An 18,706-nucleotide genomic window follows, 5' to 3' on the forward strand; every position below is an offset into this window, starting at 1 on the left:
AACTCTGTGAATGAGCTGAATCTAACAGACAGTTTTCTGCTAATAATCAGATTATAAGTCATAACCAAAGCCTTGACGTCTTCTTCTCTGGCAAATGTAAAAAGATTTTATTTCCTTCTTAGTATGAGACACTGAAATATGAATGTGACTTTTTAAAAGATATTTAGTCAAAATAATAAGAGATTAAGTGATATGTCTCTTGATTGTAAGATTTTTACAATAACATTTTTTTATTTATAATTGTTCCCAACTTCCACAATCTATTTTTTCTATTTTCTTGGAGAAGTTTGTCATCGAAAGCTAAAGTTTTGAGTTATCGTCTCATATTTTAGACTTTTTACTACGGTATGTTCAGCTGAAAATAAGAGACAACATCATTCCAGACTTAGTGTCTTAAATATGAAAACTTTTCAATGGAGTTTGGCACGAGTTTGTTCTCAGGGGAAGTTCAACCTACAGTACAGGATGTGAAGCACTGTGGTCTAGAGACAGTGGGCATGGTGTAGTGGAAGGCTTCTTCCAGTGGGGGGCGCTACAGAACACAGAGACATGATGGTGATGATGATATCTATTTATAACTTATTCTAGGATTAGTTGAGACTCTTCATTTTATATTAAATGTGAAAGTCCATAGTAGTCAACAACCTGAACTCAAGGGCTGCGGTTTAAAAAGTAAAGAATTCATGAGGACAGGCTACCAGTCACAAAGGTTTATAGGATCAATATTGAGTTATGAAGAGGTAGGAACATCTAAGTTTATTCTTCTTCCAACTCCTTTTAGGAATTAATCTATTTATTTGTGTTGTTTATAAGTATTTGTTTATTGACAGTTTGATATATTCACTGTTCATTTTATTTGTGATTCTTGTTTTGTTTTGCTTATTTGATGCATGTGCAAAATAAAAAGTAAAACTAACCTAAAAGGCAAATCACACAGCTACAGTGCAGCGCAATATATGAATAAAGTTTCAAATTTAACTTCATAAAATTCATATTTTCAGTGGCAAACAGAGAAGTCTTAGAGAACTGAGAGTTGGAGCAGATCTGCAGATTGTTTCAGATTTGTGGAGCATAAAAACTGAATGCTGCTTCTACAGGTTTAGTTTGGACCTGAACCAGATCCTCAAAGTGATCCATCGTTTACATTAATATTCCAAAACAGCTGAAATAATTGTTTTATCACCCTTCTGTGTTTGTAGCAGCCGCATTTAAGTTCATGTATACGCATTTTAATTACTGATCTTTTTCTTTATTTGTGTTGAAAGCAAGTGTGCCCCGCCCACAGGTGAGGTGGGCAGCCTATAAGATGGAAGTTATGATTCATAGGGAGGTGGAGAAGCCTTAGATGTAAAGTATGTGAGGACACACGTACTCACCTCGGTTGTCTGGTTAATGATCAGGACACTTTCACTGCTTTTCTTTAATTTATGACAGAAAGATGGAGGTGGATTATGATGAAGATGCTCTGTGGCAGCTTTTAAATGTACAGAAAACTGGTGGAAGTTTGGAATGGTCGCAGCCAAAGGACTTCTCTTGAAGAGCTGGAAAGAAACAAGCTGGACTGTAGAGAATTGACCATGTTGAAGAAAAACATCATATAACAATGCTGAAAACAACACCGTTGGTTTCATAACAGATATTTCATAAAACTAAGTAAGTCAACAGTTCCGAAAAAGAAGTCTGGCGTCAGGACACTTGGCCAAGTACGATAACGGTTTCCGTTATCAGTGCCGGTTGTTCAGTCAATATGTGTGGGAGTGTTGACCCCAAGGAGGACAGAGGAATCCATACCATATTTGGTAAACAGATCTGTTGAGTTTGGGGTTCAATCGACTGGTTTCATTGGTGGAAAGTGACATAAGGGGGCTGAATTTAGACTAAAAGAGTAGGCTGCAAGAACTAATACGTTGGATTTATTGGTTTTGTTGTATGTTGCCTTGTGCTCATTAAAGCACTTCCCGCTGGGTTGCAACTTCAATTCGCCATCTCTTCTCGTCATATTGCCACAACATAATTGGAGCCCAACGTGTGTTCGAGTTGAGGCCGAGGCATCTTCAACTACGTCAGCCAACCGACAATCACAGTAGAGGTGCCGTCTCAGGTAGGAGATTTTCACCATAGCTTTATTTCTGTATGGAGTGATTTTCGCTTGTGTGATAGGGTGGGAGTTTCTGGGGTCCCCTCAACAGAATCCACACTCTTTGGCGGAGAAGGAGAGAGGCCAATTGCTGTTATCTGATAAAAAACTAAAAGTTGAAAGGGTGCCATAATTCAATTTGATCTCCTGCTGAAAAAAAGAGAGCTCTCTGTTTTTGCCGGACACCTGGATGTGTGTGTAAGCGAAAACTCGGACCGGTCCGTGAGAGACCTTTTTTAGTGCTGATGATAAAGCGATTTCTGTAAAAAAGGATAAAAACCTCCATTGGGAGTGTGATACGTAGGTCCTAATAAACTCTAAAGAGGCCTTCTCTGAGCTCGAGAGAAGTAAAAAAGGAATGGCTTGGATTTACATATAAAAAAACTAGATTACAGGGAATCTGTTAAGAGTGGTTTCTGTCAAAGCAGGAAGCTACGCTGACAAGAGACTCAGAATGTTTGTGCAGAAATATAATGAGCAGGAAAAGCAATATCTGATTAATAGACAATAAATAATATAGTTTTGAAACTGTATACTGTATACACAGCCGTGAACGACTGCTACCATACTGACATTACTGACAAAGATACCATGAAGGAGAGATTCATAGGTGATAAAGGGAAGAGAATACAAAACTCCCTTGAGTTAACAAGCAAACAAGTGGATTGTGGTCTTAGCAGTTATATTGTGATTGTATTGATTTGGTCAGTAGAAAGAGACCCTACAGCAGTACACAAGCTCAAAGCTTTCAAACATTGCAGTTAAACGCGTCACTTGGAGTGTAGAATGTTAGCAGCATTAGTGTTGTAGTGGTTGTTTAATTATAGGGCGTAAAGCAATTCTTCCTTTTTCTCTCTGTGATTAAGAATAGTGATTGAGTGGTGAACTGCCGTTTTTCTTTCATTAACTTTTCTTATGTATCCCAGGGAACCAAAAATGTAGTAAATATATTTTGGTTGGCTTGATTAATGTGTTCAAAGTAAAATAAATATATAGTTTGATTCAATCTATCTGCATATATCTCGAGCTATATTGTGTCCAGATCACACACATTTGGCCGGACACCCAAATGTGTGTGCGTGAACTCAACTTAGTAGCCAGTGTAAACTATTGCGCTATCTCCTTAGATAATGATTGGCTGTACGCCCAGCACGCTCTGTCTGTACAGAGGAGTAAACGCCATCAAACAGACATTGAACATAAATAGCTCTTAAATAGTCTGAAGTGAAGAATCTCAATATCCTACATTATCATACAATACTATTTCAAGTTAATAATAAAAGCAAACCAATTATTTGCCAGAATAAACAGCTGAAGTGTAACCTGTATAAACGATCAGTAGCATAATAATTTAAACCTCTTCTAAAAGAAAGAATCTACCTTGCCTTTTGAGAGTTGTGATTGTTAAATAATAAATGCGATAAAACATTTGTTAATAATAAAATTAAAATAAATAACTGAATAAACAAAAGAGGGGAAAATGAGTGTGACACCAGTAGCTATTGTGGGGATCAAAAACCCAGAGCATGCAAAGGATGTCTAGAGACTCTCAGAGAAATGGGCAAAACGCACTAAAGGACTAGATCCATCCTGGCCAATAGAAGGCACATTTGATGTGGGTTTGTGTGAAGATATGGTACTAAGAATCAAGGATTACAAACCAAAAGATAAAAGCAAGAAACGGAAATACTTGGATGGCAGATCCTATGGCAGATGGGACAGAGCTCAATGTATACAGGGCGGGGTTATGGGCGGCCTTAAGGGTAGAGTACCCTACAAAAATAGATCCCAAAGCATAAAAGGGGGAGCCTCTGGCAGAGACCGAGAATGCAGCTGTGTATATTAGCAAACAGCTGAAGAGATGGAAGCAAGAGACAGAGGAAGAGGCCGAGAACAGCCCTGTCCTAATGACTTTGTTCAGGAACTCAGTTATTGAAGCCCTGCCAACTCCGGTGCAAAGCAGACTGGAGGATGTGGTGGGACTGACTTCAATGCCACACCGACAGTTCCAGGATCACATGGTGCATGCTCTAGAAAAATATAGGAAGGATGAGGAGAAAGAGGACCACCTTCTTTCCCGAACAGATAAGGCAGGCCTGATAAAGAACCCATGCTACAGGTTCAATAAGAAGGCAGGCCAAGATCAATGATGGTCGACATTGGAGCTACTTACACATGTCTGAGTCCAGAGTACGCCACACATCTCCCCTTGTCAGGTAAATTTGTTAAGACAATAGGATTGGAAACACTGGAAACATGGTGGACAGGAGATGCTGATCATGTCACAGAGACTCTTCTCTGTAAAACTAAAGACAGATAACCCATCAGTAAAGCTCCACCTCTTCCTGTACGCAGATATACACCGAGCACAGCACACAGACACACAGACGGGCAGAGAGACAGACGGACAGAGAGACGGTCTACCTGGACATCATGGATCACCTGTTGATGCTACTGCTGTTGCTGTGGAGCTCAGGTAGGACTCTGATAGAGAGATAATGTGTTTTACAATAGTACTGTTGTATCTTTAAATCAGAGAACACACACACACATACACGCACACATACACATACACACATACAGTATATACACACATACACACACATACTCAAACACGCACACACACACAAACACACACACATACTCAAACACGCACACACACACAAATCCAGTAGTCTTCAGTGAGAGCGACAGCTGGTGCACGTTGTAACGCCGTTGCTTTTGTAGTCCTCTCCTTTTCATACAACTCGTGTGTTCTTCTTGTGATGGTGCGTCTCGAGGGAGGCTCATACGTGCCATCATTCATTGCGATCCTAAGAACGTTCCTCAGACCGACATCTTCAACAATACTAAATGCCTGCAGTTTGTAGCTATCCACTTCTCTGTGGCATTTGTTAGTTTGTCTTGCTTTTGTTTATCTATACTTCTTCCACACGCTGCATCCAAAGTAGTCTGCTGAAGCCTCCCTCCACCACTTGTTTTGGTGATTTGCAAAACTAATTCATATTTACTAAGGATCTGAGCAAAAGTAATTTTGATTAACTCAATATCTGGGTGAACTTGATTTGTATTTACTAATCCTCTAAGTGGAAATTGATTTATATTTACTGATTATTTGAGTGAAATTGATAAAAACTTACTAAATATAATAATGATAATAATAATCAATATAATATGTTGTTATTATCAGTAGTAGGTAGCAGCATCGTGTTTCAGCCACTGGTGGGGAAACACTCGAGACTCCTCACGGATGCAGCAAACATAAATCACTCTTAAGGTTGTAAAAGGAGGAAGTGCTTAGGAGAGGAGACAAGGACAGGTTTAAAGAGTCTAAGCACAGGTTCAGCCATGAGGTGAGAGATGCTAACCAACTGTACTCAGAAACTTCAACAGTTCTAATGACTGCTTCTGTCCGAAAGGTTCTCACACTGAAGTATACTCAAGCAACACAATGCTTGTTGTGATTCTATGTGATGGTGGGTGTGTTGGAAATGTTTGGATGTGAGCTGCTGTCTTCTTAACTTTGGACATTTCTCTGTTTTTAGCCCTTCCCCTCAGGATGCTCTGCCTTCTGAGGGGAGGGGCTAAATAATAATAATAGAAAATTAAATTAAAAATTGAAAACATTTTAAATGCAGGTTCAACTGTCTGAATATAAATGTAACAACATAATACGTTTTTGATGGAAATTGTAAATACATTAAAAATAAATAAAAAAGAGATTTGTGTATTTCTTTTACATTTACTTAAAACAACAAATATGTCTCTATTTCTCCAGAACTCCAGGCAGAAGAAATGCACACATCAACAGGTAAATAGAAAAAAAAGAGAAATAAAGAACCAATGAAGCAGAATCAGCACTTAAGTTTTAGTTTGATATTTTATTCATTAAATTAATTTCTTTACTGACGACTCTCTTGTTTCTGTTCAGAAGCTACCAGGTTGGTGGGAGGAGACAGTCGCTGTGCAGGAACACTGGAGGTGAAACATGAAGGAGACTGGAGACCAGTAGATTACTCTTACCGGACCCTGAAGGAAGCAGCTGTTTTCTGTAGAGAGCTGGACTGTGGCTCTGCTGTTTCTATAGGACGGAGAGAGGAGTCCTCAAAGAGATCTGTGTGGGGGATCAGCTTTTACTGTGATCTCACTGGATCTGTTCTGAGAGATTGTTTAACATCAGCTTCCTCTTCCTCCATCCTGGATCTCACCTGCTCAGGTAAGCCCGTCAGTGACATCATCTATGACAGTAATGTATCCGGGTGGACACACACATTTATTTATTTTAATTTTATTTTATACACTATATTCATCTCGGAAGGGGACATTTTTCTGCATTGGGCTACCCATGACAGGTGCCCTGGGAGCAGTTAGGGGTTCAGTGTCTTGCTCAAGGACACTTCAACACAGGACATGTACCAGCCAAGGATCAAACAGATCAGACGACCCTCTTAACTGAGTGAGCCACGGTCGCCCATGCACCAGCTAGAATGGCAGCAGACTTGTCTGATGAGCTGCTGCCTCAGTAAATCAGGTGCTGAATGCACCAAGATATCTTTGAATATGAAACCTCCATGTCTGCCGCTTCAGGAGTCCTCTGGGCCAACCAGCAACCAGCCTGAAAGGACTCCTCCTTCAGCTTCACAGCTTTCTTATTCATTGGTTTCCACCAGCAGCTTCTTTGGTTTCCACCATAATAGGCACCAATGACCTACTGGACACAACTTTGAGCAGCTCAGCTCAGCCAGGGGCTCGTCAGTATCTCCACACCGTCCTTCAGCCTGGACACTCCTTCAGGAGAGAGTCTAGCCCCATCTCTTTTAGATGTTAGGGATCATTTTATGAACACATATATATTCTGGGTCACAGATCTTCGAAGAAAAATAAGTCAGAATGTTATTTAGTGTGTGGTGTCTTTTCTCTCTCTCTCTCTTTCATCTTCTATCATCTCTCCAGACTCTGTCAGGCTGGTGAATGGGACTAGTCTGTGCTCAGGCAGACTGGAGGTGAAGTCTAACCAGTCTAACCAACAGTGGTCCTCAGTTTGTGAAGATGACTTTGACCAGCAGGATGCAGAGGTGGTCTGTAGGGAGCTTGGCTGTGGGGCTCCTTCAGTCCTCCAGGGGGCGCTCTATGGAGAAGTGGAGGCTCCAATATGGACCAAAGAGTTCCAGTGTGGAGGCAATGAGTCTGCTCTCCAGGACTGTAGAAGGTCAGGCTCAGATAGAAACACCTCCTCACCTGGCAAAGCTGTTGGACTCACCTGCTCAGGTAGAAGAGGAGCTGCAGCTTTGATCTGGTTCATTTCTGTTCTACTGAAACTCACTTTACTGACGACTCTTTTGTTTCTGTTCAGAACCTGTCAGGTTGGTGGGAGGAGCCAGTCGCTGTGCAGGAACACTGGAGGTGAAACTGGGAGACTGGAGACCAGTATATAGCTCTTACTGGGGCCTGAAGAGAGCAGATGTTGTCTGTAGAGATCTGGACTGTGGCTCTGCTGTTTCTATCACACAGAGAAAGGAATCCTCAGAGAGATCTGTGTGGATGTTCTACGAACTCTGTGTTTACTCTGGATCTGATCTGAGACAGTGTTTAACATCACATTCCTCTTCCTCCATCCTGAATCTCACCTGCTCAGGTAAGCCCATCAGTGACATCATCTATGTTCCAATCTAATTCATATGTTTTGGTCCAGTCCCTCCCTAACTACATCCTGGGAATCTGTCTCTAAAACACTCTCTGAGGTGGCTCTATCCCTTCATGAGCCTTCACCTGTCTCTTCCTTATTCAGTGTACCGTTAGATTCCCTATTGTCTGCTTTCAAACGTGACCTTTTTGCATGTTTAACTCTACTGGCTCAGCACCTGGTGTTGCTGAAGTGGAGGCATGTTTCTTCATCAAGTTCAAGGCACATCTTCTGAGGTGTGGATACTTGTGTTCCATCAGTAAGTCCCATAACTCTTCATTCATGCCAGGTGTTTCCCTTGATTTGATCTCAATGTAAATATGCAGTGAGAGAACCTCTTTCTCAGCTGCAAAGCTGTCCAGGTGGAACACTGATACTATTTAGCTCTCAGTAAAGCTCTTCTGATGTTCTCATGTTGCTCCTCATAGATGTCAAGCTGCACGATATCTTTGCCCTGATGTTTCACTTCAGTCTGCATGTGAGTACAGTTCACAGCGTTAAAGCCTACTTGACAGCAGTTGTATCTTATAAACGTGTTTCCTTCACTGATCCTGTTGATGACATGTTCATCATAATCCTGCAGCTCTGAATCAGCTTCGTTGAACAGTAAAGGGAGATCTGTCAGAAACACTGAATCCAAAAGCCACTGGTAGTCTTCTAGCTGTGCATCTTCTGCATGTAATGAAAGATTCAGAAAGTCTCACTGAATGTCAACAACAATGTTCATCTGCTCAGCCATCTTACATCAGTGTGCAGCAGTAGGTCTCTGTGTTCAAAGCCCTTCTCCTCCAAGTGAGTCCAGAATACCATTCTCTGTAGAGTCCTGGTCCCAACACAACTCACAATCTTCAAGGCAACATCCCTCCCTTCTTTCATGTTGAACATCTTCCACCACAACGCTTCCTGGTGAACTCTACATGATAATAAAGGAAGTAGAGGAACATTCTCTGTGTTATCACAACATGATGAACCCAGTAGCACTAATCCGTCTCTGAGCTTCTGTGCACCGTTTCCTAATGCAGCTCCAAAGTGCTCTACTTTGGTCAGACCACGCTCACATTGCAGACAAGACAGACGCTGTTTGAATCTCAGTAAACATTAAAAGAATTCTCCTCCTAGTCTGACTAAATATGTTAAGTTCATGATCTTTTGATATTTGGGTTTTGAGCTAACTTAGCTAGCTAGTTATTGATTATTCATATTATTATAAATATTATTGACTTATTGTATATTTTAATTGAATCGCTGAATTGTTGTTTCGTGACATTACATTACAGTCATTTAGCAGATGCTTCTATCCAAAGCGACATACAAGTTTTAAAGTGGAATAAGATTATCCCCATTCATACATGTAGGCACAGCTACGGGAGCAACTTTGGGTTAAGTGTCTTGCTCAAGGACACATCGACATGCAACTAGCGGAGCTAGGGATCCAACCGCCAATCCTCTGATTGAAAGACGCCCCTGCTCTCCACTTATCTATATCTTGTTATTTAGTGTCTGGTGTCTTTTATCTCTCTCTCTTTCATCTTCTATCATCTCTCCAGACTCTGTCAGGCTGGTAAATGGGACTAGTCTGTGCTCAGGCAGACTGGAGGTGAAGTCTAACCAGTCTAACCAGCGGTGGTCCTCAGTGTGTGAAGATGACTTTGACCAGCAGGATGCAGAGGTGGTCTGTAGGGAGCTTAGCTGTGGGGCTCCTTCAGTCCTCCAGGGGGCGCTCTATGGAGAAGTGGAGGCTCCAATATGGACCAAAGAGTTCCAGTGTGGAGGCCATGAGTCTGCTCTGCTGGACTGTAGAAGCTCAGGCTCAGATAGAAACACCTCCTCACCTGGCAAAGCTGTTGGACTCACCTGCTCAGGTAGAAGAGGAGCTGCAGCTTTGATCTGGTTCATTTCTGTTCTACTGAAACTCACTTTGTTCTTTTACTGACGACTCTTGTTTCTGTTCAGAACCTTTCAGGTTGGTGGGAGGAGACAGTCGCTGTGCAGGAACACTGGAGGTGAAACATCAAGGAGACTGGAGACCAGTAGATGACTATAAGTGGACCCTGAAGGAAACAGCTGTTGTCTGTAGAGATCTGGACTGTGGCTCTGCTGTTTCTATCACACAGAGAAAGGAGTCCTCAGAGAGATCTGTGTGGAGGATCTATGAACTCTGTGTTTACTCTGGATCTCCTCTGAGAGAGTGTTTAACATCAAGTTCCTCTTCCTCCATCCTGGATCTCACCTGCTCAGGTAAGCCCATCAGTGACATCATCTATGTTCCAATCTAATTCATGTTTTGGTCCAGTCCCTCCCTAACTACATCCTGGGAATCTGTCTCTAAAACACTCTCTGAGGTGGCTCTATCCCTTCATGAGTCTTCACCTGTCTCTTCCTTATTCGGTGTCCCGTTAGATTCCCTATTGTCTGCTTTCAAACGTGACTTTTATGCATGTTTAACTCTACTGGCTCAGCACCTGGTGTTGCTGAAGTGGAGGCATGTTTCTTCATCAAGTTCAAGGCACATCTTCTGAGGTGTGGATACTTGTGTTCCATCAGTAAGTCCCATAACTCTTCATTCATGCCAGGTGTTTCCCTTGATTTGATCTCAATGTAAATGTGCAGTGAGAGAATCTCTTTCTTAGCAGCAAAGCTGTCCAGGTGGAACACTGATACTATTTAGCTCTCAGTAAAGCTCTTCTGATGTTCTCATGTTGCTCCTCATAGATGTCAAGCTGCACAATGTCTTTGCACTGATGTTTCACTTCAGTCTGCATGTGAGGACAGTTCACAGCGTTAAAGCCTACTTGACAGCAGTTGTGTCTTATAAACGTGTTTCCTTCACTGATCCTGTTGATGACATGTTCATCATAATCCTGCAGCTCTGAATCAGCTTCGTTGAACAGTAAAGGGAGATCTGTCAGAAACACTGAATCCAGAAGCCACCGGTAGTCCTCTAGCTGTGCATCTTCTGCATGTAATGAAAGATTCAGAAAGTCTCACTGAATGTCAACAACAATGTTCCTCTGCTCAGCCATCTTACATCAGTGTGCAGCAGTAGGTCTCTGTGTTCAAAGCCCTTCTCCTCCAAGTGAGTCCAGAATACCATTCTCTGTAGAGTCCTGGTCCCAACAGAACTCACAATCTTCAAGGCAACATCCCTCCCTTCTTTCATGTTGAACATCTTCACCACAACGCTTGCTGGTGAATTCTACATGATAATAAAGGAAGTAGAGGAACATTCTCTGTGTTATCACAACATGATGAACCCAGTAGCACTAATCCGTCTCTGAGCTTCTGTGCACCGTTTCCTAATGCAGCTCCAAAGTGCTCTACTTTGGTCAGAGCACGCTCACATTGCAGACAAGACAGACGCAGTTTGAATCTCAGTAAACATTAAAAGAATTCTCCTCCTAGTCTGACTAAATATGTTAAGTTCATGATCTTTTGATATTTGGGTTTTGAGCTAACTTAGCTAGCTAGTTATTGATTATTCATATTATTATAAATAGTATTGACTTATTGTATATTTTAATTGAATCTCTGAATTGTTGTTTCATGACATCTTGTTATTTAGTGTTTGGTGTCTTTTCTCTTTCTCTTTCTTTCATCTTCTATCATCTCTCCAGACTCTGTCAGGCTGGTGAATGGGAATAGTCTGTGCTCAGGCAGACTGGAGGTGAAGTCTAACCAGTCTAACCAGCGGTGGTCCTCAGTGTGTGAAGATGACTTTGACCAGCAGGATGCAGAGGTGGTCTGTAGGGAGCTTGGCTGTGGGGCTCCTTCAGTCCTCCAGGGGGCGCTCTATGGAGAAGTGGAGGCTCCAATGTGGACCAAAGAGTTCCAGTGTGGAGGCCAAGAGTCTGCTCTTCTGGACTGTAGAAGGTCAGGCTCAGATAGAAACACCTCCTCACCTGGCAAAGCTGTTGGACTCACCTGCTCAGGTAGAAGAGGAGCTGCAGCTTTGATCTGGTTCATTTCTGTTCTACTGAAACTCACTTTGTTCTTTACTGTCGGCTCTCTTGTTTCTGTTCAGAACCTTTCAGGTTGGTGGGAGGAGCCAGTCGCTGTGCAGGAACACTGGAGGTGAAACATCAAGGAGACTGGAGACCAGTAGATGACTACAAGTGGACCCTGAAGGAAGCAGCTGTTGTCTGTAGAGTTCTGGACTGTGGCTCTGCTGTTTCTATCAGACAGAGAAAGGAGTCCTCAGAGAGATCTGTGTGGAGTATCTCCCCTCACTGTGTTCGGTCTAGATCTGCTCTGAGAGATTGTTCAACATCAGATACCTCTTCCTCCATCCTGGATCTCACCTGCTCAGGTAAGCCCATCAGTGACATCATCTATGACATCATCTCTGACAGCAATGTTTCCAGTATGTTCCTTCCTCTGTCACATTGACAGTCAGAAGGTTTCCATTGGACTGAACTGTAAAGTTATCCAGGACAACGATATCCTGAAGTGTAGAGAGGTGGGCTTGTTTCTGGAAGCTTCAAACCCCCATAGACTGCTGAGCTCCACCTGAGAGGACACACCTGTCTGTCTGTCTGTCTGTCTGTCTGTCTGTCAGACTTGTGACATCACATCCTTATTCAGGGTCCATCTTGTTGGTTACCAAGATAACTCTGGTTCTCTGAGAACTGAAACACCTTCTGACGTGACCAATCACAAAGCTCCACTGCCACCACTTCAGTCATAACACCCCTTAGCCTCCAACTCGCCATTTTCAAGTGTAGTTCCTCCACCAATCAGACGCAAGAAGGGCGGTGTGCTCCGATATCGCACTCAGAGAACCAGGGTTATCCTGGAAACCAAATATTGAGATAGTCGTTAACGATAAAAATTCTAATTAAAAAAAGATTCAAATTCAATTGACTCTTCACTAAGTCCCGCCCCTCACAGCGTAGCAAGGTCTAGCTCCGACCAGGAGCTCTGGTGATGAAAACAGGACGTAGGTGATGACATCATTGTAACATGAAACCAAGACTAACCAGATTCTCTCCAGTGTCCATCAGGGGGCGACTCCTCTGGTTGTATCGAAGTCTAGTCTAAAATGACTCTACTTCTCTCTTGATTTATTACCTCAGTAAACATTGTGAACATGAGTTTATGGTCTCAATCTCTAGTTTCAAGTCTTCTTCAATACAGCATGATGTTCATTTAGTACATTATGGTCCATTTAGAGTCAAACAGACCATAAAGCAGGGGATGCTTTAGGGGCGGGGCTACACAGTGATTGACAGGTCTCTACCAGAGACGTATACGGCGTCTCTACGTCACTCCTCCTCAGTCCAGATATGGTCACTTCCTGTTCACTGGTTGTAAAAACCAAGATGTCGATGGCCACAGTCCACAAACCAATGAGTGACATCACGACGACTATGTCCACTTCTTATATAACGTCAAACAGTGAACATGAAGTAAACATGAAGAGTAATATGTGTCAGTGATTGTAGACTTTAAGGTCAATGGGAGCTGTTGGACTCATGATGTTGTGTGATGTGATGACTGTCCATGTTTGTTCAGATCCAACACCTCTGATCATCAAAGCGATCGTCCTGCCGCTGTCTCTGCTGTTGGTGACCGTTGCCCTTTACTTCTACTGTACTGACACACGTCTGTTGTTTAGACCAGCGACTGAAATGAAGCTCTCGCTCTGTGTTTAGTGAACTGAAGACAGGACTGTGCTGTCATGTCTCTCCAGGCCAGCAGGGGGCAGATTCTGTGCAGACAGCAAAGCTGTCCAGGTGGAACACTGATACTATTTAGCTCTCAGTAAAGCTCTTCTGATGTTCTCATGTTGCTCCTCATAGATGTCAAGCTGCACGATATCTTTGCCCTGATGTTTCACTTCTGTTTGCATGTGAGGAAAGTTCACAGCGTTAAAGCCTACTTGACAGCAGTTGTGTCTTTTAAACGTGTTTCCTTCACTGATCCTGTTGATGACCTGTTCATCATAATCCTGCAGCTCTGAATCAGCTTCGTTGAACAGTAAAGGGAGATCTGTCAGAAACACTGAATCCAAAAGCCACTGGTAGTCCTCTAGTTGTGCATCTTCTGCATGTAATGAAAGATTCAGAAAGTCTCACTGAATGTCAACAACAATGTTCCTCTGCTCAGCCATCTTACATCAGTGTGCAGCAGTAGGTCTCTGTGTTCAAAGCCCTTCTCCTCCAAGTGAGTCCAGAATACCATTCTCTGTAGAGTCCTGGTCCCAACACAACTCACAATCTTCAAGGCAACATCCCTCCCTTCTTTCATGTTGAACATCTTCCACCACAACGCTTCCTGGTGAACTCTACATGATAATAAAGGAAGTAGAGGAACATTCTCTGTGTTATCACAACATGATGAACCCAGTAGCACTAATCCGTCTCTGAGCTTCTGTGCACCGTTTCCTAATGCAGCTCCAAAGTGCTCTACTTTGGTCAGACCACGCTCACATTGCAGACAAGACGGACGCTGTTTGAATCTCAGTAAACATTAAAAGAATTCTCCTCCTAGTCTGACTAAATATGTTAAGTTCATGATCTTTTGATATTTGGGTTTTGAGCTAACTTAGCTAGCTAGTTGTTGATTATTCATATTGTTATAAATATTATTGACTTATTGTATTATTTAATTGTGTCTCTGAATTGTTGTTTCATGACATCTTGTTATTTAGTGTTTGGTGTCTTTTCTCTCTCTCTCTTTCATCTTCTATCATCTCTCCAGACTCTGTCAGGCTGGTGAATGGGACTAGTCTGTGCTCAGGCAGACTGGAGGTGAAGTCTAACCAGTCTAACCAGCGGTGGTCCTCAGTGTGTGAAGATGACTTTGACCAGCAGGATGCAGAGGTGGTCTGTAGGGAGCTTGGCTGTGGGGCTCCTTCAGTCCTCCAGGGGGCGCTCTATGGAGAAGTGGAGGCTCCAATATGGACCAAAGAGTTCCAGTGTGGAGGCCAAGAGTCTGCTCTCCTGGACTGTAGAAGGTCAGGCTCAGATAGAAACACCTCCTCACCTGGCAAAGCTGTTGGACTCACCTGCTCAGGTAGAAGAGGAGCTGCAGCTTTGATCTGGTTCATTTCTGTTCTTCTGAAACTCACTTTGTTCTTTACTGACGACTCTCTTGTTTCTGTTCAGAACCTTTCAGGTTGGTGGGAGGAGCCAGTCGCTGTGCAGGAACACTGGAGGTGAAACATCAAGGAGACTGGAGACCAGTAGAGGACTATTACTGGACCCTGAAGACAGCAGCTGTTGTCTGTAGAGTTCTGGACTGTGGCTCTGCTGTTTCTATCAGACAGAGAAAGGAGTCCTCAGTAAGATCTGTGTGGAGGATCTCCCCTGACTGTGTTCGGTTTGGATCTGCTCTGAGAGATTGTTCAACATCAGATTCCTCTTATTCCCTCATGGATCTCACCTGTTCAGGTAAGCCCATCAGTGACATCATCTATGACATCATCTCTGACAGCAATGTTTCCAGTATGTTCCTTCCTCTGTCACATTGACAGTCAGTGGGTTTCCATTGGACTGAACTGTAAAGTTATCCAGGACAACGATATCCTGAAGTGTAGAGAGGTGGGCTTTTTTTCTGGAAGCTTCAAACCCTCCATAGACTGCTGAGCTCCACCTGAGAGGACACACCTGTCTGTCTGTCTGTCTGTCTGTCTGTCTGTCAGACCTGTGACATCACATCCTTATTCAGGGTCCATCTTGTTGGTTACCATTCTTGTTGGATCCTTGTTGGATCCTCCACCAATCAGAAGCAAGAAGGGCGGTGTGCTCCGATACCGCACTCAGAGAACCAGGGTTATCCTGGAAACCAAATATTGAGATAGTCATTAACGATAAAAATTCAAATTAAAAAAAGATTGAAATTCAATTGACTCTTCACTAAGTCCCGCCCCTCACAGCGTAGCATGGTCTAGCTCCGACCAGGAGCTCTGGTGATGAAAACAGGACGTAGGTGATGACATCATTGTAACATGAAACCAAGACTAACCAGATTCTCTCCAGTGTCCATCAGGGGGCGACTCCTCTGGTTGTATAGAAGTCTAGTCTAAAATGACTCTACTTCTCTCTTGATTTATTACCTCAGTAAACATTGCGAACATGAGTTTATGGTCTCAATCTCTAGTTTCAAGTCTTCTTCAATATAGCATGATGTTCATTTAGTACATTATGGTCCATTTAGAGTCAAACAGACCATAAAGCAGGGGATGCTTTAGGGGCGGGGCTACACAGTGATGACAGGTCTCTACCAGAGACGTATACGGCGTCTCTACGTCACTCCTCTTCAGTCCAGATATGGTCACTTCCTGTTCACTGGTTGTAAAAACCAAGATGTCGATGGCCACAGTCCACAAACCAATGAGTGACATCACGACGACTATGTCCACTTCCTATATAACGTCAAACAGTGAACATGAAGTAAACATGGAGAGTAATATGTGTCAGTGATTGTAGACTTTAAGGTCAATGGGAGCTGTTGGACTCATGATGTCGTGTGATGTGATGACTGTCCATGTTTGTTCAGATCCAACACCTCTGATCATCAAAGCGGCCGTCCTGCCGCTGACTCTGCTGTTGGTGACCGTTGCCCTTTACTTCCAGTGTACTGACACACGTCTGTTGTTTAGACCAGCGACTGAAATGAAGCTCTCGCTCTGTGTTTAGTGAAATGAAGACAGGACTGTGCTGTCATGTCTCTCCAGGCCAGCAGGGGGCAGATGCCGCGCAGACAGAAGAACACTGAGCTGGATCATTAGAACCTGGGTGTTCCTGCAGCTGAAGAAGAAGAAGGATCTCAGCGAGCCGAGTAGCTCGTCCATGGAGCTCATCTCACATCCAGATGACTTCTAACACACAACATCAGCTCCCTTTGATACGCATGTTCCCTTGAAACCAGAAGGCTGAATATGATATCACATTATTAAAGCCTGTCTTTCTTACTCTCAACAATGTGTTGGTCTCTTCATACGTTCTGACTTCCTGTCTGTGGCTGTCAGCTCCAAGCCCATTTGTTCCTGCTGAAGACGTGAATCTTTAAAAACACCTCACAGATATAAAGTTTCATTTAAAACTAGACTTGAGAGCAGGTTTACCAGAGTCCAAGCAGAAAGCAAAGACTACCAGGAACAATGTCAATGTGATGTATTAGAACAAACATGAACCATTGACTTATATCTTCTACATTCTGTAGAACGATACTCGATGTTGACAATCTGTTGGCGTTTGTCTTTTAAAAAATATAATGAACTTCATGACTTCACTTATTGTAGTGAGCAAGATTTTGGCAGCAGAACAACATTTAGCTAAAAGATAATCATAATAATACAAATAAGAACAACATCCCGCTGTGATCAGCCCCTAAAACCTAATTTACATTTTTGTTGCTATTTTGCTCATTGTTGTACTTTTTAATTAAGGATTTTACTTATTTATTTTTTTAAATGAAGGCTTTTCTTATTTCATAAGAATGTTGTTATTATGGATTTTGCTAATGTTTTATAATCAAATATTTTTGCTTAATTCATAAGAATTTAGCTAATTTTGTAATTAACGAAATTACTTTTTTCATTATTATTTTGCTCATTTTATACTTCAATAACGTTATGTTTTCAGAACAATATTATGTAAAAAGGATTTTGCTTACTAATAAGAATGTTGTAATTATGGGTTTATCTTATTTCATAAGTTTACTTAATTTTTTAAATAAGGATTTTTACTTATTTCATAAGAACTTTGCTTATTGTTGTTCTTCAGTATTTTGATTACTTTTGTGCTAAAAGGATTTTGATACAAAATATCCTCCTAACTAATCAAACAATCTGAATAAAATATGAACACATACATAAAACTAAACGCGCACTTGTACTGCACAGATACATTTAGTACTTGTACTACTTTAACAAAGTACTTTAAGTTTTGTTGAACTTGGGTCCAGTCAGATCATTTCAGACAACGTGATCCTTTACCAACCAAAACCAAACCTGAGCATCATTAATTAAAAGAACTTTAATTTGAGCACATATGTGTTCAAATATCAACACATAACAACACACAGAGAGATGAAATGATGAAGATCACTGTGATAAATGTATTTCTATCATCTGTGTTCAAAGAAGAAAAAATAACTTTTTTATTACATTATATACTATATTATTATACTATATATATATATATATATATATATATGGTATAGTAATATAGTATATAATGTAATAAAAAAGTTAAACATACGAACAAAACATAGAATATATATTTATATATATATATATAATATGATACAATATACGCTAAAATGTAGTTATATTATAGTACAAAATAATGTATTTCAAAAAATATAAATAATTTGTCTCTTGCAAGTTATAAATCTTAAAGTTCAATTTATAACTTGAAGGTTATTTGACATATATATGTATATATATATGTATATATACATATATATATACATATATATGTATATATACATATATATATACATATATATGTATATATACATATATGCTGTACATACAAACATGACAAGCCAAAACAGGATTACCCAAATAGCTGTTTGAGATTAGTTACAGAACAACTATAAAGCTTTTATAAATACAAAATAAAATGGGTTTTCATGCAACAAAAAAAGAGACATGACAGAAATATTAAATAAAGGCATTTTTTAGATCAAAAAGAGACAATAATGCCATTTTATAATGTAATAAATAAAAACAATAATGTGTAAATAAGTGGGGTTAAAAGCTAAAAGGGAAAGTGTAAAGTTGTCATGTAGGTTACATCATCTTTAAATTATTCTGATGGAGAATGTCTTCTTTCATGCTGTCACTTGGGGGCGCCAGCGTAGAATTTTAGAAACTCCACACTAACATTTAAGTGGTTTTAACTGTAAACACCACTAAACACTAACATTTCATGTTA

At 41.3% G+C, this 18,706-nt stretch overlaps 1 protein-coding gene and 1 long non-coding RNA gene across 4 annotated transcripts; both read left to right on the forward strand.

The window, feature by feature from the left end:
- Positions 1-1,896: 1,896 nt before the first annotated feature.
- Positions 1,897-16,744, forward strand: LOC137866567 (scavenger receptor cysteine-rich type 1 protein M130-like). Of its 3 annotated transcripts, none has more exons than XM_068702557.1 (13): positions 1,897-2,101; positions 4,493-4,613; positions 5,916-5,948; positions 6,069-6,353; positions 7,091-7,405; positions 7,491-7,772; positions 9,368-9,682; positions 9,774-10,058; positions 11,435-11,749; positions 11,842-12,126; positions 14,520-14,834; positions 14,927-15,211; positions 16,460-16,548. In XM_068702557.1, the coding sequence occupies exons 2-13, from the start codon at positions 4,571-4,573 to the stop codon at positions 16,465-16,467; spliced, it is 2,766 nt and encodes a 921-aa protein (XP_068558658.1). In that variant the 5' UTR covers positions 1,897-2,101; positions 4,493-4,570; the 3' UTR covers positions 16,468-16,548. The 3 variants fall into 3 exon arrangements, with proteins under 3 accessions (XP_068558658.1, XP_068558657.1, XP_068558659.1); XM_068702556.1 differs by having other exon boundaries at positions 1,900-2,101; positions 16,498-16,744; XM_068702558.1 differs by lacking the exons at positions 9,368-9,682; positions 9,774-10,058 and having other exon boundaries at positions 1,901-2,101; positions 16,498-16,744.
- Positions 7,779-8,938, forward strand: LOC137866568 (uncharacterized). The gene is made up of 2 exons (XR_011102121.1): positions 7,779-8,298; positions 8,404-8,938. It is a non-coding gene; the product is annotated as an uncharacterized lncRNA (long non-coding RNA).
- Positions 16,745-18,706: the final 1,962 nt, after the last annotated feature.

Source organism: Cebidichthys violaceus, unplaced genomic scaffold (assembly GCF_023349555.1).
Source record: "Cebidichthys violaceus isolate CVI_PGR_0920_01 unplaced genomic scaffold, fCebVio1.0.p SCAF_86, whole genome shotgun sequence".
NCBI lineage: Eukaryota > Metazoa > Chordata > Actinopteri > Perciformes > Stichaeidae > Cebidichthys > Cebidichthys violaceus.